This window comes from Triturus cristatus, chromosome 8 (genome assembly GCF_964204655.1).
Source record: "Triturus cristatus chromosome 8, aTriCri1.1, whole genome shotgun sequence".
Classification (NCBI taxonomy): Eukaryota; Metazoa; Chordata; class Amphibia; order Caudata; family Salamandridae; genus Triturus; species Triturus cristatus.
The window spans coordinates 836,008,119-836,031,324 of record NC_140591.1 but is presented as its reverse complement, the minus strand read 5'-3'; the positions used below and the strand labels follow the sequence as shown (position 1 = coordinate 836,031,324).

The 23,206-nt window shown below is 46.1% G+C and overlaps 1 protein-coding gene across 1 annotated transcript in view; it reads right to left on the bottom strand.

The window, feature by feature from the left end:
• Positions 1-23,206, bottom strand: part of F7 (coagulation factor VII) — a 280,047-nt gene that overhangs the window by 228,895 nt on the left and 27,946 nt on the right. The window contains exons 2-4 of the mRNA XM_085622315.1: positions 10,829-10,995; positions 5,278-5,302; positions 5,052-5,165 (exon numbers count right to left, since the gene is read on the bottom strand). Coding sequence (XP_085478441.1) covers positions 5,052-5,165; positions 5,278-5,302; positions 10,829-10,995 — 306 coding nt within the window. The remainder of the gene's footprint in view (positions 1-5,051; positions 5,166-5,277; positions 5,303-10,828; positions 10,996-23,206) is intronic.

Below are 23,206 nucleotides of genomic sequence, written 5' to 3'. Positions count from 1 at the left end.
CATCACGGCAACAATAAAAAATAGTCTGAAAGTAGAGATAAAAAGGGGGGATCATAAGAAAACTAGGTGGTTTGATACCAACTGCACAAAAGCCCACCGTGCACTCAAAAAAGCTATTCATAACACTGAAACGGACAAATATGCTATTCAACAAGCCAGGAAATTATATAACCAGGCAATAAAATTAAGAAAAAGGGTACTAAAAACTCCCTGTGGGAAGATCTGCATAGGGCTAGTATCCAAAAAGATAGCAAGGCGTTCTGGAAAGTAGTCAGATATCCTCTCCTCTCCCCTGAAGATACACCATCACTGGAAGTAACGATTGATGAAAACCAATGGGCGAGCCACTTCAGTAAAATCTTTGGCTATCCTGAGGCGATCATAACCAGGAATGGTTTAATATCCTCTCCCCCCGAAGATAGTGTGATCTATCCAATTGAGGTATCTTTCTCTTTAAAGGAAGTGATATCAGCATTAAATGAAAGTAAAGGTCGCAAAGCCCCTGGACCCGACGGGATCCCCGTCGATATCTATAAACATAATACTGACTTATGGGCTCCACTATTAACGCGCGTTCTTAACGCAACCTCTTCAATGGGCCTAATCAAAAGTTGGACCGAGTCTATCATGGTCCCTATTTATAAAAAAGGTGACAGACAGGATCCTTCCTGTTACAGACCAATCTCTTTATTAGATTCATTGGGTAAAGTAGCAGGAAGGATACTCCTGTCTCGGTTACAAACTTTGGGCGAAAGAAAAGAACGTACTATCAGATCTACAGTTTGGCTTCAGGAAAGGCCTGAGCACAATAGACCAGGGCCTTAACCTGGCCATTCTAATGGGTAAATACACGAAGGCGCGGAGGGGGAACTGCACTTGGCATTTGTAGACCTCTCCGCGGCCTTCAATTGTGTTTCCCATCAGAAATTATGGAATATACTGAATGAAATGGAGCTAGAAGTATCCCTAATCAATTTCTTGAAAGCCCTTTATAGTAACGCTACAGCATGCGTCCGATTTGGGCCCACAGGTGAATGTACCTCGTCATTTCAGGTGAGCAGAGGGGTAAGACAGGGGTGCGTCCTGGCCCCGTTTCTGTTCACATTATACACAAACGGCCTTGAAAAGGCCTTATTGGAAGGAAGCCAGGACGTCCCCCAAGTGCACCTGAACTCGGTAAATAGACGCATACCGGCACTGCTCTATGCGGACGATGCCGTAATTTTGGCACTCAATGGCTCTGCAGCGTGCACTAGATTCTTACAATTCTTTCATGCGAGATATTGAGTTAAAGATAAATGTCACAAAAACATATGTGATGAATTGTGGAAAAGGCAGCAAGAAAGGAAAGGACTTACTCCTAAATGGGATTAAACTGGCTAATACCTCTACCTACCCATATTTGGGGATATTAATAGATGACAAGGGTACATGGGGCCAAGCAATTAACTCAAGAAAACTCATTTTTATGAGATCCACTTCAGCCCTTGTCAATTTTTCGCAAAAACTAGGTAAAAGAACACCACCTGAACTAATAAATATCTATAATGCTAAGTGTACGAGTGTAGCACTGTATGGGGCAGGGATCTGGGGCCATCGTAATGTATCTGTGATACAGAAAGTGGAAAATGCATTTCTCAGATATTTATTAGCTGTGCCGGCTTCCACTTCTACATATGTCTGCCACGCTGAGTTAGGAGTCCCCTACATAACGGATATAATAAAAATCCAGCCAGTGACCCTGTGGCACCGTATCTGGAAGTCACAGAGCAACAAATTTAACCAGTTGGTGCTGCAGGATGCTCTGAAGCTGGATCATTCTCTAGACATAGAATGGATTAGATATGTAAGGGACTTCATGACAGACATAGGAAAACCTGAATACTTTTTCAACCCAGTTTCAATCTCAGGTGTTTCAGGTAAAGAATTTAAGAAATTGTGCTTGCACCATATGGAGTTGAGATTCGCGAATGAAGTGACAAAATCCGCTGTCCTCTCAAATCTTATGTTAACTTCCTCCTTTGGCATGCAACCGTACCTACAAAACACCATAAAGGGTTATGATAGATTTGTTCTTACTCGATTCAGGTTGAACATTTTTCACAGGTTTGTTACCTTTCCATCAGTTAACGATTGGTCCAAAAATCTATCTACTTGCCCATGTGATGACTCATCCCAACAATCCACAATCCATGTTACTCTGTTTTGTAAATTTTATATCGATCTGAGAAGAAAATGGATAGTCCCAATTTTAAAAATATGAGGCATTCGACAATGTCGCCCTGCCTTTATGGCCCTCCAATGTCTTGATAATGAATGCATAATCATAAATGTCATCTCTTTCTTAAAGAATCTTATTAAACGTCGGAATAATCTAGATTTTGACCACACTGTTAATAACGATAGAGTGCCTCTTTAATCTTATCTATTGAAAATTTGCATATGAATATTAAAGCTTTGTATGTTAAATAGTATTAGGATTGCAGAGCTCAAAATCAAATAACGTACTGTATACTATTCTTTCAAAATGTACCCTAAAATATGGAAACTAAAATTATGAGAAATGTTTTAGTGAATGAGTAAATCTTTATGGCTTTTCCATTTCCCACTTAATTTTAACATAAAAATCATCACACAATTTATATGATGCTAAGACGGATATTATTATACATAAGGTACCCTACGCTGACTTGGGAACATCCCCCAATGCATCCTAATTTTGCTGATGGGGGCTCTTTTTTTCCGTCTTTTAGAGACATAAAATATACAATCTATGACTATGCAAAGAAAAATGATAACAAACTGATCATCTTCACTTTTTAGATTGCGATTTTGCACATATTTCTTTATTGTATTGGTCATATTGGACATTTTTTAACCATATCTCTTTTTTAACTTATGTGTTTTTGTACAGATTAAATGTTCAAATTTAAAATTGTACATGCGGGGGGCACTTTTTTCCGTCTTCTAGAGACATAAAATACATAATCTATGACTATGCAAAGAAAAATGATAACAAACTGATCATCTTCCCTCCTAAGATTGTGATTTTGCACATATCTTTATTGTATTGGTCATACTGGATATTTTTAAACTATATCTCCTTTTTAACCCATGTGTTTTTTAATAGAAAAAACGGTCAAATGTAAAATTGTACATGCTTTTATGGTTTGTAAATTATCTTACCGAATAAAGCTTTTTCTGATTCTATAAGGTTGAAGATAGAAGATATTCTTGATATGCAATAGGGCATACTGTTAAGTTAATGCAATCCAAAAAGACAAAGTCAGTTTTGCTTTACCTCCTGGACTCATAGAATTCTAGCACAGTGCACTTCTCAGAGCCACTGCACAAAAGTATTTGCTTTGTGTCAAACCATGTAAGGCTTTGTCTATTTTGGGGTGGTATACTGCTCTTAGAAGTACAGTTCTTCTGTTATGCCTCACACAGTTAATGCGTATTACCACATCACAATTCCCTCCCACCCCAGGAAAATCATATAGACTTCAAGATCTAGAAATAATGCCAAAATTAGCAATTCTTAAATATGTCTTTGGATAGCCTCTATGCCTCCTGTGGATAGTCGAGAAGACCTGTCATGAACTGGAGTGCTGTCTCACAGACAGATAAAGTGTTTCGCCTCACAGCCTAACCAATGTCCTCTCTCCAAGGTAGAAATATTGACTTCTTGAGAAAGCTTGTTTCTTAAACTATTCTTCTCTTTCCATGTTGAGTGTGGCGACAAATCTTTGTTCTTCTGATAAAATGGTAAGGCTACACTTGGATTTTAAAAACACTAAATGTTGGTTATGGGCAAGTGGAATTGATCTATCTTTAATCAGTCTAGCACAGTAATGTCACGATCGGTGAAACTAGTCAAGTGGACAATAATTTTATCTAGTCGCTGCGATAGTTTATTTATTGTTCCAGGTACTAGGATTCCCGCTGGTACAGCCGGAATCTTTTTCTGCTGTTTCCATGGCTGTAATTCTTTTTGTATTCATGGCCTTGCAATACCTAAATACAATAGCATTATAAAATACACAGTAGAATGCTTGTTGCCCTGCTTGAGGTAGCTTAAACAGGCACTGGTGACACTGGTTGGCACCAGCTGGCACTCACAGGCTGCCTGCTGACTCTCTGATAACTCACTGCAAGTTCTCTTCTGCAGTTTTCCCATATTTCTGTTTGCTGCCCCTTACATTCTATGTGTTCCTTTAGTTTTCTATCAATGTTCTGGTTCCCTGCAGGTTTCCCACTGACTGCCTTTTTGGCCGTCTTCCAGCAAATACCATTTACCGTTAGCCCCCGGGGGCACCTTGCTAACTCACTGATTCTGTGTTAGCCCTCTGCTGATCTTTCGTGGATTTTCCTGTTGGTTCACTCCAGGTAATTCTGGCTCTTCTGGTGGAATTAAAAATGCTGTTCCGGCACTCCTACCTTCTGTAGTGTTGGATTGAGTTATTCCATATGGTTATTACTCATCGCACAGGTATGGGTATGCTAGGGTAAGGATACCTGCTATACTACTAAAGCAGGTAGCTACCTATAGACTGTAGACTCTTTCTGATGATCTTCGTGGGTGTGGTCTGTCGAGCTTTTGAGCACATTATTCTTGTTGGACTGTAGTTTGCTGTGGGTACCTAAACTGTTCTAGGTAATCTCAGAGTCTCTATTACAACCCAGAGCATAATGTTCTCCTGTCAATTTGTGACTGGCTCAGCACACGTAGTTTACGCCAGTAGCTTCAGAATGTCCCCAATTTCTGACATCAACATTAAGAACCACCATTAATGGGTAAAATAGGGGCTTAAGCTGCCTGGTCCACATTGAGATTTAAGGACCAGCTTCTATCTTGGTAGATATTCAAGACACAACACCACATAATTTCATGAGCCGAGTTGTAGGCTGTATGTACATGTGCATCATTATGCAGTCTGCAATTTGTTTGCGGCGATATAATTACAAACTTACATGCATCCAAATGCTATTATCTACAAGACCACTACAGTACTAAATATTAAAGACATTAGACATTGGCGCCATCTGACCTTGTTCACAGTTTCGTCCTTCATAACCTTCTGCACACTGGCACACATAGGACTGGTACTGGTCATCACATCGTCCACCATTTTGACAGGGGTTGGATGCGCACTGGTCTGCGTCTATAAACAATAAACTCTCACTGTTACTATGCACTGTGGCACAGAAAATACATAGGAGTGTTAATTGTAGTTGACATTAATATATTATTTGACACGTTTCAAAGTTCCATACCTGTGTACACATTCCAGAATCCCATCTGAAAAACAAAGAAACATTGTCACATCTGTACAATAGAACACACAATACAATACAGATTCGGGAATGTCTGGGGGTTAGAATGAAACATCAGATGGTGAGGATGATAGTCAAGACTATAGTGTTGAATCCGCAAACGGACCACCTAAGCAGAGCCAGCCTGAACATTTTAATTTACTTTTGTTCATTAATGTATCACGGGACACAGAATAACACTTAAAACTCAGCAATATAAAACTGACGTTAAGTATGCACTCTCTGTAGGTCAAGACTATGCAGTCTCCTGTTATTAGGGCTTTGTTAAAAAAAAGGACTGCATCTTCCTGCCTCAGTGGCTGAAACAAACATCTTTAGGAATGCCAGCACTGCATGATAACACCCAATGAAGAATAAACTTTCCACACTAGTTGCAAGGCGGAGCACAGATGCAGTTCTCTCTTTTAGAACCCTTGGTGTCAGTAACTAGGATCTATCTTGGACTACAACCTTCTTGCATTTTAATGGTTTAGCTTCCCGTCTACCAAATTTCTTCCCAGTACCTCGAATAATGACTGGCTGTATGAACTAACTGTCTGAATGTACTCTTTTGGTGACAGGGAGTTAAGCTGACCAAAATGATCCACATATATTGCCTAATCTTTTGGATTGTTCCCCTGAATAGGTCACTCCTCCTGCCTTCCCCCCTGATACCCCCCAGCCATGATCCCTCTAGTCCCTATTTCTACGGTTGTGATGGGGGTCAGGGCTCACCAGCATGTCTAGTATCTTCTCCACTGCATGGTGGTTCTGCGCAACCATCACTTATAAGCACTGACTGTTTTCACTTTGGTGGTGCTCGTAGATGAACAGCCATTAGGGATCTCTGTGACTTAATTATTTACGCTTTGAAATATGTCTTTCATTATTCTTAAAAGAGCATGAGCTCAATAATGTTACCTCATTATTATAAAGTATACAATTTCCCCTCGGGAATGTTGATAGCATTATCATACCAATTTCCAACATACCACATTAAAGCATTCCTGCCCATCCACATCACATGCTACATGTGTATTTTTCTTCCTCACATCGCCCAAACCTCTACACATCTTCACCTCTCAACAATAACCCATGATACATAAAACTTCTAAGAACATTAACACTCCCTACTCATCACATACTCTTTATAATAACTAGATGATCTTTTCATTCTCTTCTCCACAATCTTCTACCCCAGCCAAGTTGTCATCAATCTCCTCATCATTTCGCTTCATCTCATCATTTTCTTTCTTCACACATTTACAGATGTGGAGGGGATTTCAAACCTTACTTTCACAGTAACTGTAGGAGAGTAGGGTCTGCTATCCTATGGTCACCCCAAATTTTTGCTTTTTGCTTCACTGGTTTTTGACATATTGAAGCTGTGGGCCTGCCAATCAGACCCCCAGCCTGCTGTTCTCTCTACTAAATTTACACTATGCACCCTAGGTGCATAACCAATTGGAAGTGGATCACCCTGTCAGCCCCTGTACCAGTGTACACTAGGTACCCAGGGCATTGGTGTCTCCAAGGCCTGCCAGGGGCTGAAGCATGTATTATGCCACCCCAGGCTTGGCCTAACAATTTGACACAACTGGCTGACCACTCAGCTGGGGTACGTTGGTGTAATCACCTCTTACTTAGGTGTAGTATACCTATACCTAACCTTAAATGGGACACATGTTAACCTATAAGTCACTCCTATGGCAGGCCTTAACAATCCTGAAGGCAGAGTGCTTGGTTCCATGTGAGATGGTGCTCTGGCATGAGCTGAGCCTGTCTGCAGTGGTTGGAACCCCTTCCTTCTACTGTTTCCAGATATCGTCATACCATATACTCTTAAGTGCATTATGAACCTCGCGGTTAAATGCTATCTTTGGTTTGACTTTATCAAAACATGTCGAGTAAGGTGTCATACGAATTGGAATACTAACCCCTCGCCAATTCTGGCGACGGGGTTAGCATTCCACCCTTCTAGAGGGACACGACATGTACAGTACCTGAAACCCGGGTAAAATCAGACATAGCCTCAGCTCCACAAAATGGATGCTGCCACCACAGACACAAGTCTGCCCTCCTGCTGCTGGGAGTCCTTCCAGCTTGGGAGGTGTGGACAAAGGGTTTCCTGCCAGGGGAGGTGCGTGCACCACCCCAGACAGGATTTTGTGTATTGGTCAGGTAGGGCTTGAAAGGAACCAGACATGCCTGAGGCTCACAAGGAGCCTCGGTGCATATGCCAGTTCAAACCGGTCTTGGGGCACACCAGTCCAGGGCCTGGGGCGAGCTGGACAAAGGATTGGGGGTGTAACCACCCCCCTTCCTGGTCCCACCCATAGGGAGGGACCTAGCAGGTAGTCCGGCCCCTAGAATCCGCTTAAAGGTAGGAGCTGTGTCCTAAGACTTCAGACATCCTGGAATCAACTTGAAACTAAGAAGAAGACGGGAACTTCGACATTCTGCTGCACAGAAGACTGAAGGAAATCTCCCCTGTGGTCAGGGAGTGACCACCTTGCTAACGCAAGCACCATCCAGCGAATCAATGTCTGCTTTGCCGCCGCCTCCTGCCGGAGCCCGAGCCCAGAGACTGACAAGACCTGGTTCTCCAGACCTCTCACCGCCCGATCCACAGTCCCTGAAAAGAGGAGACCCGTGGAGGCACCGAGACACGTGGAGCCAGCCATCTTGGAACGACGACGACAAGCTGCAAGCGCAACAACCGAGGCTCCCTCCAAGTTGTGCTTTGGGATCTGAGGAGCCCAACCCTCGAGCAGCATCTGCACCAAAAGTGAGCCCTCCAGCATCTCCACGATCTGCGTGGGGCCCTTCTGCATTTTGCCACTCGACGCGCCTAACCGGTTGCTGGCCCGCTGGCTAGTAGCCATCTTGGCGACGAACTTCAAGAACTACACCGCTGGTCTGGTTGCTCCAGACTGGCCCTTGCTCCCCTCCAAAGGAGCAGTCCCTCTGACCTTGCTGGTCAGAACAATCAGCTTATCTTGTTCTCCACAACAATTGCTTTTGCCAAGGCTCGTTTGCTTCGATCAAGTCGCCGACACCGCCGACAGCGAGAGCCTGCGTGGGACAGCTCTTGAACCGACTCCTGGACGTCGTCGACCTCCAGGGACCACGTGGCTGCAGAGACAAGCTACACCTTTCTTCCTGTTTGCACCCGACATCGCCTGGTACCCGCCTGGTACCCGCCTGGTACCCACCTGGTGCCACGCTGGTCACTGGCTAGTGACTGTGAACACTGTCCCCTCTGCTTACAGGTCTTCTACAACACCGATCCACTCTTGGATCCACCGCATCTCTCCCGGACCGACCGCCTGCAGCATCTTTGTCCACAGGCTCCACGGAACAGATAGAAGAAACCCGACGCACTTCGACACCTATGCACCCGCTTCCTGTGGGTGAGGTAAAGTTGGCACTCCGGTGCCCAAGTGTAGAGTATCATCTCTAGTGCCTGTGTTTCCAATCTTGAGTTCCTAGTCCATCCGGAAGATCCTTTTTACAGTAACTTTGTACTTTTTACGCACCCATTGAAACCTATGGGAGCACGCGTGTGACTATTTGCTCTGCACACGCCACCCGTGGACCTCCTGGTCACTAACTGAAGTTAGCTCCTTGTAGGCCCAGCGGTTCTAGAGGCCCTAGGCCTTTTCCCTTTTCTGTTCGTGGTACTTATACCACTATTTTAGTATATGGTTTGAGCGGCCACCAGGGCCTATCCATATAAAGTGCAACTTCTGTGTATTCTACTGTAATCTTGTTTGACGATTTGTGCTCCTGTGCTCATAAAGAGACTAGGGGTTACTTTGAGAAATAAATACATATATATTTTGAATATATATCTGTGTGGTGTCCTTTCATTGGTATAAAAGGGGGTTGCATTTGGTAAAACAGCTGGCTTAACACGCTTCACGAGTTTAGCCTCAAAGACTGCTTAGCCTACGCTACCACTAGGGCAGCTAGTCCGAAAAGGTTGACTTACAACCACACCATAAGGGTTGCTTGGCATGGTACAAGGTGATCACTTTAACTAGTGAGCATCATATACCAGGCCAACTTCTCACAGTAACTTTCAAACATTTCAACGTTTAACAGAAACTGAAAACACCACGAATTCTTTGTAGGAACAAAAAACTTTTTCTCACCAGTAATATTACAACTACTATCAACCCACCAAATTCCAGCTCTCCAGATCAGTCACATCACAATGCCATAACATTCCACAATCCACCCCACTATCCTTTTTTCTCTAGAACATGGACTGCTGCTTCTTCGCAGAAGGGACCGTCTTCCCTTTTTAGATATTTCTAATTTTGGGGGAGTTTCATGGGCAGGGGTTTCAAAGTTAAAGCTTTTCTGTCAGCATCGATCATCAGGCCATTTCTCCAGAACCTGGGGGCTGGACAATCCTTGTGACAATCATTTTCTGTTATCTCTGGGTCCCAGAAGGACAGGAAAAGCCATACAGATCACTGAATGTCTCCCTAATCGGTCTTTGACTCTCAGGTGGTAGCAATGTTTAGTAGAGAGGGTTTACATCTGCATTGCATGTTGGTTTAGAAACTGAAGTACAGGTATTAATTCCAACAGTTGCAGGGCTTCAGGAACATTTGACTCACCCCAGTATATCTGAGAGGTTGTCCATTTTAGGAGTGTAGATGCAATGGTTAGAACAGAAGCTCACAGCTAGCATGTGTCGACTTGGTAAGCGAGCAGTGACACATATGGGCTTTAGAGCTCAGAACAGTAAAAGTCGTATTTGCCACCAAATTTTGTTGGATGCTCAGGGTCCTCACATGCCAGATGTGGCTGCTGTGACCAGGAGCCATTGTGTCTCTTCATTGAACTGGTGCCAAAACAGTTATACAAACAGTGCAAGTCAATCTATGGTAGCTCACAGCAGCAATCTCAAATAGGGTGCACTTCGTCTAGTTGAGTGGTGGGCGCTCTATGCATCAGTGTCAGTAACACAACCATTCATAGTCAGACGTCTCAAGGTGGCCACAGTTAAGTGGACATAGATGCTATTTTGGGGTTGATGCAGCCATTTACATTTAAGCAATGGCCACAGGGATGGAAAGGCACTTAGGTCATCTTGCAATAAATCAGTTATGTGCCTTGAAGTCTTCTTTGACTCTTTTTTCAATGATATCAGGCAGCAGCCAATACAATAGGCACAAAAGAGGGTCTCTCACAGGGGAACTGGTGTGAAGCAGGGAAGTCAGCTTTTTCAGCTTTGCAGTGCGTCTTAGTCACAATGGGCTTTGTCGGTTGAACTCTGATCGTCCATTTCAGCAGTCTCTTTACATACATCTCACAGCCACTGCTGATCTTCAGAGGCACTAAGCATTTTAGTGGCTGCTCTGTTTTAATTCCTCAGACAGTGCCAAATGCTAAGAATATTTAAGCACTAATGCCTTAGTGTGGCTACCAGGAAATGTATTGCAAAGAAAATAGAAAGGCAGAATATTTCTAATCTAATGTTATACATTCTACTTACAGTTCTCTTATCATCTTCAAATACTTCTCTGGCTTCTTCATAGGAACATTTCTCCTCCATGCATTCTCGCTCAAGTGATGCTTTCATCATTATCTCTTCAAAAATGCTATTTGCCCGCTTCTGCCTTGTTTTTAATACATTATTTGCTTCCTCGTGTCGTATAAATACTGAAAGATGAAAATAGATGCAACTGAATTGTCTTGCATTTTTTATACTTGTAAATTGCATTTTCAGTTTTCTAAATGTTTTCATAAATATCCAATCATTTTATTGAATTTTCTACAGCAGTAACAACAATGGTATCAACTGACACTGAGTTTGGGGATAAAAATCTCATAATATGTATCGCACATTACATATCTGTTGATGACGGAACATGACTTGACTTCGGATGAAAGAAAATCTTAAGTACTCCCTGAAATATGGTTGAGCCCTTCCTGGTTTATAGGAACCAGGATGAGACCCAATGATGCGGCATGCCACTGATAAAGTGGGCGAGTGTCGTTAGCAAAAGCTATAGAGGTTTCCCATGGGTACATTTCCTGGTTTTCACTTTTAATTCCAGTTGGACATCTTGCTGATGATATGCTGGAGATATACATTTTGTAATTGCTCTGGTGATATTTAGATATTCTAATAATACATTGGGATTGCCTAGCCAGGATCCCTTCCTTAAGTAAATGAATGTCATCTCAAACTCTAAGTCCCAACTCTCTAAAGTTTTGTAAACACCCATAGACACCCAATCCACTCCTGAGGTCACAACACGAAGTCTAGTTTTCTTGGATACTAATCTTATAATGTTATAAGTGTATTCTTTTTTTCCTCGCAGACTCAGAGAGTATTATGCCCATCACTCACTAATTTTTCATTATATGACTTAATTAAAGGATATTTTAGTCTTCTATGCCAGTGCAATCTCCCTTTTTAGTATATCACAATCATCTTTGTTTCCTTGACAGAGAGGCTTAATCCCTTTAAATGAAAGAATATAACTTTTTACGCATTTGTGGTCCGCGTATATGCATTCGATTTCAATATGGACACTAACACGCTTAATACACAAAGGTATTAAAGGTATTGTGTCTTATATTCCTTATTGCCCTTGTACATAGTTGATATCTCTGGTCTGTAGGTGCCTCATGTACAATTAAGGGTTCTTTAGGAGAGTGTTATTGTTGAAAGAGGGATAAATGTTAAGGAAGGGGAAAGATGAAGGTTGAGCTGTGGCGTCTGGAGTTTCTTGTTGGAATAAACCTAGCTTTACTTTGGAACTACATGCTCGAGGAGGCATCTCTCCATAGTTTAATAGGACTTCAGACATTGGCTGTGTGTACATTGTCCTCCATAGCCCCGCTATTTCAGCTCTATTTTTGGTATGAAAGCACCCAAGCAACATTAACTGAATTCTTGGTAATTAACCATGTGAGCTTTCAACAGGGGAGGTACCCTGTTGAAGCTATCTTTTCAACGACCTTCCGCGTGGCATGGAGTGCTCTATAAAAGAAGCCTTGCAAAACAATCACAGGGGAAAACCTGAAATTACACACTATAAAAAGAAAAATACATAGATACACCCCCAGCATGCTCCTCAAAGAAACGCTAATGCTTCCAGGAACTAGGCAGATCCAACTTGAACTGTGTGCGCAGCCCCAGCAAAACAGCTCTTTGAAACTTCATTTTAAATGATGGTAATGCTTAACCCTTTGATGCAGATAGGAGGGACAATACAGCAAACCATAGTATAGTTCCATAATAATCTCTCTACACAATGTGAATGATATTTGTTTTGATGCAACCAGGACAACAAACATGGCGCTCCCTCAGTAACACTGATGTGAAGATGAAAAACTCTAGCACATTGTTGGATACTTTTTACGTACCTGTAGTGTCGGCGGAAGGTACGACGCTGACACGTGTGAGGGTTCACTATCTCTTTATTTCCTGCGACTAACTTCGTCGATAGCCTGCCTCTAACTAACTTACTTTCCCGGGCATTTCCTTGCCCCTCCTCAGTCCCGCCCCTCCACGCCTCCCATCCGAGGCGGTCCTAGTGCTCGTCTAACCCAGCACCACATTACATCTCCGCCTTTCTTAACAAAATTCAAACGCTCATCATGATACTTTATGTGAATACCCAAATAACATCAACATAGTTACAGTTCCTCGATCAGGCAACTCGGCCTCTTGATGTGCCGACGGGGGCGACTGTTGACTTCAGGATGATCACTGTCGCCTTCATTATAGTCTGCTCTTGGTTTCAGAATACTAGTCTCAGTTTCACGGGGACTGGTTTCCCCTCGGATGGAAATACCGAGAGACTCTTTGACCTTGGGGCTACATTTCTGAAAGTGAGTCACATTCCTGGTTAGTCTCTTATCATCTGACTCGGCAGTGATCACAGTCCCCTTTTGTTTGACAACCACCAGTGGAGTCTCGCTAAAGCGACAGTCAGTTTTTCTTTGCTGCTCCTGTTTCACCAAGACCCAGTCACCTTCCTGAATCCCAGATGGAGCAGCTCGCCTGCGATGGTCCGCATACGTTTTCATTTTCTCCTTTTTGAGTTGATCCGTGCGAACAATGTCATCAGTGTCCGATTCTGGCCACGCTGCTTTGTTAGAACAATCAACCATCGGTATCCGAGTGCGCACGGGCCGGCCCAGCATTAGCGTGGCGGGACATTTCCCCGTCGTGGAATGAGGTGTGTTCCGGTACGCCCGTAGGACTTCATTTAGCACTGTCTGGATGTCTTGCTGTGCCACCTCTGCTTGTTGAACGGCTTTCTTTAAAGTGGACATGAATCTCTCGATCATCCCGTTGGCTTGCGGCCATAGAGGTGTGATTTTGCGATGTCTGAAGTTTAGGTGCTTGGCAAAATCCGCAAAGTCCTGACTATTGAACGGGGGCCCATTGTCTGTTTTCACTGTTTTGGGGATGCCCCAGGCAGCAAATACTTCATCCAGTACAGGTATCGTGTTGGAAGCTCGGGTGGACGAGATGATGTGAGCAATAGGGAAACAAGAGTATTCATCCATTATGGCTAGGATGTACTGTCCTGACTTAAAGGGACCAAAAAAGTCTACTGCCACTTGCTGCCACGCATTCTCCGGTAGTCTGGGCATTTGTAGGGGTGCGGGAGGATCAGGCCTGCTGACTAGTTGGCATTGCGGACAGTCTCTCAACGTGCTTTCTACCATTTGATCGAAACCCGGGAACCACACTCTTTTCCTCAAAGCTCTCTTGGTGGCCACAATTCCGCGATGGCCTTCATGGGCTAGATTGACTACTCCCTGACATAGACGTCTGGGGATGACGAGTCGATTGTCCCTTAACAATATCCCGTTGGGGGCCACTGACAGTTCCTCTTTCACGTGCTTGAAGGCAGCCAGATCATTTTTGTCGACCGCACTGTTAGGATCCTCAACTTCCAGATGTCTCCACTCATCGTTTTGCATTCGTCGCTTCACTTCCATCAGCGTGGCATCCTCCAGAGTAGCATCTATGATGGCGTCAACCGGGACAGCGGGTGGCCGGGCTTGATCTGCCACAAAGCATATGTATTCTTCTGCCACAGATGATTTGCACCGTTTTGTTACCTTGGGGTGCCGGATTCTCTGCTTTTCCCGGCTTGTGCACGATTGTATATGTGTACTCTTGAAGGCGAAGGCCCCAACGTTCTATTCTGGGGGGCATTTTGGCCCGTGGATTGCGTGATATGGTGATGAGGGCTTGGTGATCAGTAATTAACGTAAAGTGTTTGCCATACACAAAGATGTGAAAGTGTTCACAGGCCCAGACAACGGCTAAGCTCTCTTTCTCGGGTTGTGAGTACGCTTTCTCTGCCTCCGTCAGACTCCTGCTCGCGTACGCGATTATATGCCGTTGGTCACCCTCTGGTTCGTATTGAGCGAGTATTGCTCCCAGCCCGACTGGACTGGCATCCACCGTTATCTCTGTTTTCTTCTTTTGATCAAAATATGCCATGTTGTCGGCAGAATCCACAGCTGTTTTGATGTCCTTGAAAGCTCGTTCACACTCTGCTGACCACTAAAATGGATAACCTTGTTTCGTGAGCTGTCTCAGAGGGTAGCTGATGGTCGCATAGTTTTGGATGTAACGCGAACAGTAACTGGCCATTCCTAGAAAGGACCGAACGTCCCCTACATCTCGGGGGCTGGGAGTGTCATTCAGCGCCACCACTTTCTCGGGGTCCGGTCTCATTCCTGCTTGCGAGAAGATATGGCCAAAGAACTTTAGCGTGGATTTGTGGAACTCACACTTAGCTTTGTTTAAGGTGAGATTAGCTTCCAGCAACGCGTGGTAAACTCGCTCAAACGCAGTGTCATGCTCCTGTGTGTTGGACCCATATACAAGGATGTCATCACTGTAGTGGAGAGTGTTGGGAATGTGGTGAATGACCCTCCTGATGGCTTCCTGAAAGATTTCAGCCGCGGATGAAACGCCAAAGCTGAGCCGCTTATACCAGAAAAGGCCGACGTGAGTAGAAAACGTTGTTATGTATCGTGATTTTTCGTGTAACTCGAGTTGATGATACCCCTTGTTTAGATCCAATTTGGAGAATATCGTGGCTCCATTAAGTGACGCAATCATGTCACTGATGTGCGGCCCTGGGTGTCTCTCTCGCTCAATGGCGGTGTTGGGCGCCCTCATGTCTACACACAACCTGACTGTCAGGTTCGCCCTTCTTTGGCACTACCACCACCGGAGAGACCCATGGTGTAGGTCCTTCTGTCCGTTCGATGATGTCCGCATCGAGCAGATCTTGTAGCTCTCGTTCCACAGCCTGTTGCAAGTGGAAAGGAATCCGTCGGGGATATTGGGCTATGGGGGCTACCTGTTCATGGATATGTAATCGAATCTGGCAGCGAGTCATCTTCCCCAGGCCAGTGAACAACTTCGGAAATTTCAGTGTCACATCAAGTTCATCATCCACGCGATACAGGATATCCACCAGGCGTTGTCGTTCCGCAGTTGGAAGACTCAGGAGGCAGTCAGCTTCCGGCCCTTCGATGACGTAAATGTACGCGGGAATGGTCCGATCTCTGTATGTAAGCTGCGTTGAGAATTTACCCAAGCATGGGAGTGGCTTTCTCGACATCCATGGATATACTTTTACATGGGCAGGGCGCAGTGATGGACGAGGCTTAATTCGCTGGTATTCTGCCACTGACATGTAGTTTAAGGAAGCTCCACTGTCCATGACGAACTTCGTTTGGTGTCTTCCTACTTGTATGTGGAGTCGGGGGTACTTTCTGAGTTGGTCTGGATCCGCTACCATGCAGACATACTCGTCACTATCTTGCGAGATGGGCGATAGTGACCTGGAGTCTTGAGATGACGTGTGCCTTTGTCTGTGGCTTTTGTATGATTGACAGCTGGAATGAGAGGAACCCGTTGAAGAGTCCCGGCGATCCCGTACTGCTTTGGCTTGATGTCTTGTGCCAGCCGATCGAGAATTCCTGTCATGATCTATTGGTGTGCTTCTTCTGTGATTTCCGCAGACATTTTCAAAGTGATTTTCCCCTCCACACTTACGGCACTCTTGACCCATGGCGGGACACCCATCGGTGTGAGGAAAATCATACCCACAGCGATAGCACTTGAGATGCCGATCTCTCCGTCTGTTGTTGCGACTGGAGCTGCGATGTCTCCGACGCACTGGCTGTTGATCCCTCTTGGCTTTTGACGACCTGTGTTTCGCCGGTGAGCGTCTATGACCATTGTGAGACTGAATTCTGAAGGCTTGCTCGCGCTTCTCCCCTCTCCCTGCTTCCATTTTTTTGGCATGGTCTTCCGCTTGGTCATGAACACGCGTCATCTCTTCGATCTCATCAAGGGAGTAACTCTTTTTCAACAATTTCCTTCTCAGCGATTCAGATTGACACCCTTCAATGACCCTCAGACGCAGGGCATCCTCTGTCGAGAAAGAATCAAATTCGCAGTAACGGGCCAAACGTCTAAGGCGGGTGATGAATGTGCACATGGGCTCATCTTTTTCTTGAGCAGCAAGATTGAATGTGTACCTCTCATAGTCTATGTTTCGTTTGTGAAGAAATTTTCTGTTAAGCGCCGCACACACAGAGGTGTAAGATGCCGCATCCGCAGCCAGTAGTTCTTTTATTATTTGCCCAATGTCTTTGCCTATCAGGTTGCGTAATGCTATTAGCTGTTGGCCAGGATCCGCCACCTGCGATCCTTTCATAAAATCTTCAAAGTCCTCGAGCCATTCTTTCCACCGGAGGCCCATGCCCCCGCCAGTTTCAAGGACCAACTGTTCAGGTGGGCGCAGGAATGACACACCAAGCATGCCCATCTGCCCCGCAATGGACGACGTAGACCCAGACGGGCGGACTGGTGACGTCGCCATGGCAAAGACCCAGACCCCAGACCTGCCGTGAAGATTAGCACAGTGGCGTGGATACAGTTATTCAGTGCTAGTCCGCTTCACATTGTCGATTTATTTATTTATTTATTTTTTCTGGGCTGCCACTTGACTTAAAGATGGCCGCCAGGGTGGCCTCGCAGGGGATTGGTGCAGGCGCCTGACTTAAAGATGGCCGCCTCACTTGCACACACCCTCCAGGCTCGATCTCCACACGCAGGCCACAGCTCTCCAGCCAGTCCACAAAATGCTCCACACGTGTATCTCTCGGGGAAGGCACTCACCACGAGTACCCAGTGCAGGCAGCACACGACTGGGGTGGGCACCCAGATCGTTATCTCTTCTTCCGGAGCAGACCTCCACACAGCGACTCCACCGAAGGGGGGGGGCACCTCAACGACCCTCCACTCGACAGCCACTTCGGAGCGGGCAGCACGCGACTGGGGTGGGCTCCCAGATCGTCGTCGCTTCTCTCCACGCGCGGGACCATCACGCGGAGTCTCACCCGGAGGGGCGGCACTGCGGCTGCTCACACGCAGGCCGGCCGCACGTTCCACACGCGCCGTCACAGCAGGCAGCTGTCCATGAGCGACCGGGGTAGACACCCGTGTCGCGGCCCTCACACACGGACGCGATCGGGGTAGGCTCCCGACTCGCGCCGAACCGCCGCCCCGAGCGCTCCACGCTCACGTAGCAAGTCCAGGCAGCTTCTCGTTCCGGGCATGCACCACGCGCTTCGTGGCCAACCCTCGTCGCCAGTTGTAGTGTCGGCGGTGTCATGCCCCGCGGTCCTGCCCCAAGACGTCTTCAGTATTTAAGGAGCATAGGTTCGCACGAACGCTGCTTAGCGTTCTTGCTCCTAGCCCCGTTTCCGTCTTTGTTGTTGTTGCCTGACTTCCGTTTTGGTGTTTCCTGTTTCCGTTGGCGTCTGTTCCGTAGCTGGCGTTTGCTGTTAGCTGCCATTTCCCTGTATTCCCTGACCGGGTGCTTCGCCCCGCGGCCGGAACTGTTCCCGCTGCCTGGCCGGGCACTGTCTTTGATCTCTGCTTACAGGCGGGAGATGTGTGAGCACGATTGAAGCTACCTTGAGCTCCCCTGCTATTTTCCCGGTATTGCCTGACTGGGTGCTCTGCCCCGTGGCCGGAATTATTTCCCGCTGCCTGGCCGGGCACTGCTGGTGACCTCTGCTTAATGGCGGGTGCTGTTTTCTCGCCTTCCCTGGGAAGACCCTGTCTTAATATTTAATTGGGGTACTTGCGTGGACCACAGTGCAGTGACTGCCCATCTCTCCAGAATCACGGTAACAGCGCATAGCGCTGCCTTCTTATACATATTGTTGTGTATATTAACTTCGGATGTAATTAGTCTGATTGAATCCCTTGGCAGATTATAACCATGCCCACTAGAAGAACAAGCACGATCCTCTCTCTTTGAGAACATAGGGTGGATTACGATCCTGTGTTACTCATAGTCCTCCTGGAGAACTGCGGGGTGAGCCTCATGCATCCATAGTATATGCTTTACTAAATAGTGGAGTTTTTTGTCTAACCTTTTGTTCTTCTATTGTACAGGAATATAGGGATTGAACTGAATACGCCACCCTCTCATACCACTAGCTGTGACCAATAGCCGTGGTAGGTGCTATAGTAGCGTGTTGTTCGTACACTGGGGTTGAATGGTGCAGACAGAATATAACACAGTCTTTTCTTGCATCTGGGTACTCCCTCAACTGTCCCTGACGTGGTTCCTTCAACGCAACCTGATTTTACCCCCCGCCTTTCCTTGTTTTGTTTCCCTGTTTTCCCCTGACGTGCAATCTGATACTCTAGAGTCTGATAGAGTCGGAAGGCCGTAGGGGACGACTGAGGACTCCTCTCCAAGTTCCTGACGCTCCTGTGGAACAATCCTGGCATCCATAACAGAACGCTAAGCCCAAGAGGTGTGTTCTGCCCGAGCATCATGGAACTGGGAGCTGTCTCGCTGGCGGACGTTGCCGGTATGATCGGCAACTTGCAGGCTGAGACTCAGGCCTTAGCAAACAGAGTGGACACTCTCCAGCGCCAACAAAGCATAGCAGCAGCAGGAGGGAGAACTGATGTTACACCACCGGTTAAACAGGTCACTACACCTCTTTCCATTCCACTAGCCCCTCCGGAGAGGTTTGCTGGGGATGCTGCTAGGTGTGCAGCATTCCTTAGTCAATGTCAGCTGCATTTTTCCTGTAAGGCGAACTGCTTTCCGTCTGATCAGTCCCGAGTTGCCTTTATGATCTCATACCTTAGTGGTTCAGCAGCTGACTGGGCCATTTCTTTGGTAGATAGAGATGACCCTCTGTTGCACAGTTCTCAGCCTTCAAGAGGGAGTTCCGTAAGCTATTCGATAGGCATATCTACACTCATTCTGCTGATACCGAGTTGTTGGCTCTGAAGCAGGGCAACCAAGACCTTGTTGCGTACATTACGTCATTCCGTAGATTAGTGGTAGAGTCCAATTGGCCTGAAGAAAAGCGTAGCACACTTTTTTACAGGGAGCTGCGTGACGACTTGAAGGATGCTCTATCCCAGATAGTAGAATTGCCTGAGTCCTGTTCTGACCTCATTGACTTGGTAGTAAAGATAGAACACCGGCTACAAGAGAGGAAGCAAGAGAAGGGGAGGTTTGAACCTCGTTATGTATCTACCAGAGAAAATAAGGGCGACTCAGCTAAGGGTACTGAGGAGAGCGAGCCCATGCAAATAGGCGTAATAAGGGGTCCATTGGCGCCTGACGAACGGCAAAGGAGACGTATCAACAGGTTATGCCTATACCGTGGTAAGGCTGGTCATTTCCTGCGGTCCTGTCCGATTAAACCGACTCAGACCAATAGTTCGGGAAACTAGAAAGCCCGGGGTCCTGTGAGACAAGAATCCCGGGTAGTTCTGGACTTACAGTCTCATCTTCTGAGTACGACAAAACCCCCACTAATCACCTTTATGTGTCAGCATATATATCACTTGAACAACATGGTCTTCATGTGGCTGTAATGATAGATTGCGGTGCCTCCGGGAACTTCATGGATTCTAATTGGGCAAGAGAAAACCTGATACCGTGCACAAAGAAAGAGTTAGCGAACAAGGTCACCACTATAGACGGTAGTCCTCTCATTTCAGGGCCAGTAACCCATAAGACAGTTCTGCTTCACATGAGAATAGACCCTAACCATCATGAAAACATAGAATTCGATTTGATCTGTTCTCCACAAATTCCTGTGCTTTTAGGCATCCCGTGGTTGAAAACCTATAACCCTATAATAGACTGGGAGAGGTCTACTCTAACGTTTCGTCCCGCTACTGGTCAGGAGTCCCTGATCGCGGGTGCACAAGTGATAACCGATCCGGACAAGAAAGAATCTGTTCCTGAGTTGCCTTCTTGCTACCAGGATTTACAAACGGTTTTTGATCCCAAAGAAGCCGAGGTCCTTCCCCCGCACAGGGTGTTCGATTGTCGGATTGACCTTGAGACAGGAGCCAGAATCCCATGCAGTAGGGTTTATGCACTCACAGAAAAGGAGAATCTATACCTAAGAGAATACTTAGACTCCATGTTAGAAAAAGGGTTCATCCAACCCTGACGCTCTCCTGCCTCCTCGTCTTTATTTTTCATACCTAAGCGAGAAGGGGGTCTTCGATGTTGCATCGATTATAGAAGATTAAACCACGTCACTATCAAGAACCGGTATCCTTTGCTTCTTATCGCCTCCCTCCTTGATAGAGTGCGTAGTGCTCAGTTTTTCACTAAGCTGGATCTGCGTGGCGCCTAACATCTAGTGCGTGTCAAGGAGGGAGACGAGTGGAAAACAGCCTTTTGCACTAAATACGGGTTGTTTGAATATCTAGTGATGTCCTTTGGGCTTTGTAATGCCCCTGCGGTATTTTAGTTTTTTATAAACGAAGTGCTCAAGGACATGCTTGATGTGTATGTAATTGCCTATATCGACGATCTGCTGATCTTCTCTCCCTCCATGTCGGAACATGTACTCCATGTGCGAAAGGTGTTGGATCGCCTACGCGATAACCACCTTTATTGCAAATTGGAGAGGTGTACCTTCCATGCACAAGAGGTGCTTTTTGGGGGTTTTATTGTTTCTCCTTGGGGGCTTGGTATGGATCCCGTCAAGGTTGAGGCCGTTCTCTCATGGCCAGCGCCCCGTACTGTCAAGGAACTTCAGAGCTTTCTGGGCTTTGCCAATTTCTATAGGCGGTTTATTCAGAACTTTTCGGGATTGGCAAATCCCATCACTGCACTCTTGAGGAAAGGAGTTCCGTTTATATGGTCAAGGGAGACGGGGAATTCATTTCAGCAGTTGAGATTAGCCTTCACACGAGCTCCTGTCTTACGCCATCCGGATCCCGCCTTGCCCTTTGTGGTGGAAGTGGACGCCTCTCAAGTGGCAGTGGGAGGTGTTCTTAGTCAAGCGGATCCTGTCCTAGGGGAATGTCACCCAGTGGCCTATTTCTCCCACAAGTTCACTCCCGCCGAATATAATTATGCAGTGGGGGACAAGGAGCTCCTCACTATAAAGAATGCTTTCGAGGAGTGAAGGCAGTATCTATTAGGCGCTCGCTATCCAGCTATAGTATACACTGACCATCGTAACCTCCAATACCTTAAATCAGCCAAAGCCTTGTCCATGAGACAATTACGCTGGTCCCAATTCTTCTGTGAGTATGACTTCACCATACAATATCGGCCAGGGAGAAGAAACGGCAAGGTGGACGCCTTGTCCCGATTGGGTTTCGTACAACCGGAAGAAACATTGGATTCACCCAACATTATTCCCAGGGAGACCATCATAGGTGGGGTATTCACGGAGGAAGGTTTCAAAGACCTGATCAGACGGGGCCAATCCTCAGTGAAGATGCAGGAACTAGTGGGCTCTCATGAAACCACTATTAAAGAGAGCTATGTTTGCATTCAAGGAGGAGTGGTGTTGCCTACCCGAGAACTACAAGAACAGGTCTTGGATTGGTATCATTCGCATCCCATGGCAGGTCATCCAGGAATCAAGAAGACTACCAAGGCAGTGCGTGAACGCTTTTGGTGGCCTACTACGCTGAAAGATATAGAAGCTTTCATGAAGACCTGTCATGTATGTGCTCAAACCAAGGTATCCCACCAAAACCCGGTAGGCCTACTCCTACCACTGGCCTCCCCACCAGGTCCCTGGCATACGGTATCACTTGATTTTATAGTGGAGTTACCAGTCACCAAGAAAAAGAACAATACATTGCTAGTTGTTGTAGACCTTTTCACAAAGACTGCTCATTTTGTCCCTTTGGGCGGTTTACCCACTGCTGTTGAATTGACTTCTGTATTCCTACATCAGGTGGTCCGCCTCCATGGTTTCCCTTCTGTCTTAGTGTCGGATAGGGGGGACCAATTTGTGTCTCGGTTTTGGAAGTGTTTGTGCTCCTTGCTCCAGATAGATGTTAGGCTGTCTTCTAGCCATCATCCTCAGTCGGATGGACAGACCGAGAGGGTTAACCTGTGTTTCGAGCAGTACCTTAGGAATCAAGTCCTGCATTCCCCCACAGACTGGGATGAGTTGGTGTGGGTGGCTGAGATCTCGTACAACAATAGTCCACATTCCTCCATCAACCACACGCCTTTCTTTTGCTCTTCTGGTTTTCACCCCAAGCTGTTACCATCAGGGGTTCCCCCAGACAGCCCTACCCCGGCAGCAAATGACCTGGTTCAGAAGTTACAGGAAATACACAGGGAAACCTTGGAGAACTTAGAAGTAGCCAAAGTGAGATACAAGGAGGGGGCGGATTTGCACAGGAGATTAGAACCTATCTATACACCAGGGGATAAGGTGTGGCTTTCCACCAAACACATGTCGCTCAGTGGTCCTCGCAAGTTCAACCCCAGGTTTATAGGTCCCTACAAGGTGCTAAAGGTGGTTAACCCGGTGGTGTTGAAGCTAGAATTGCCTG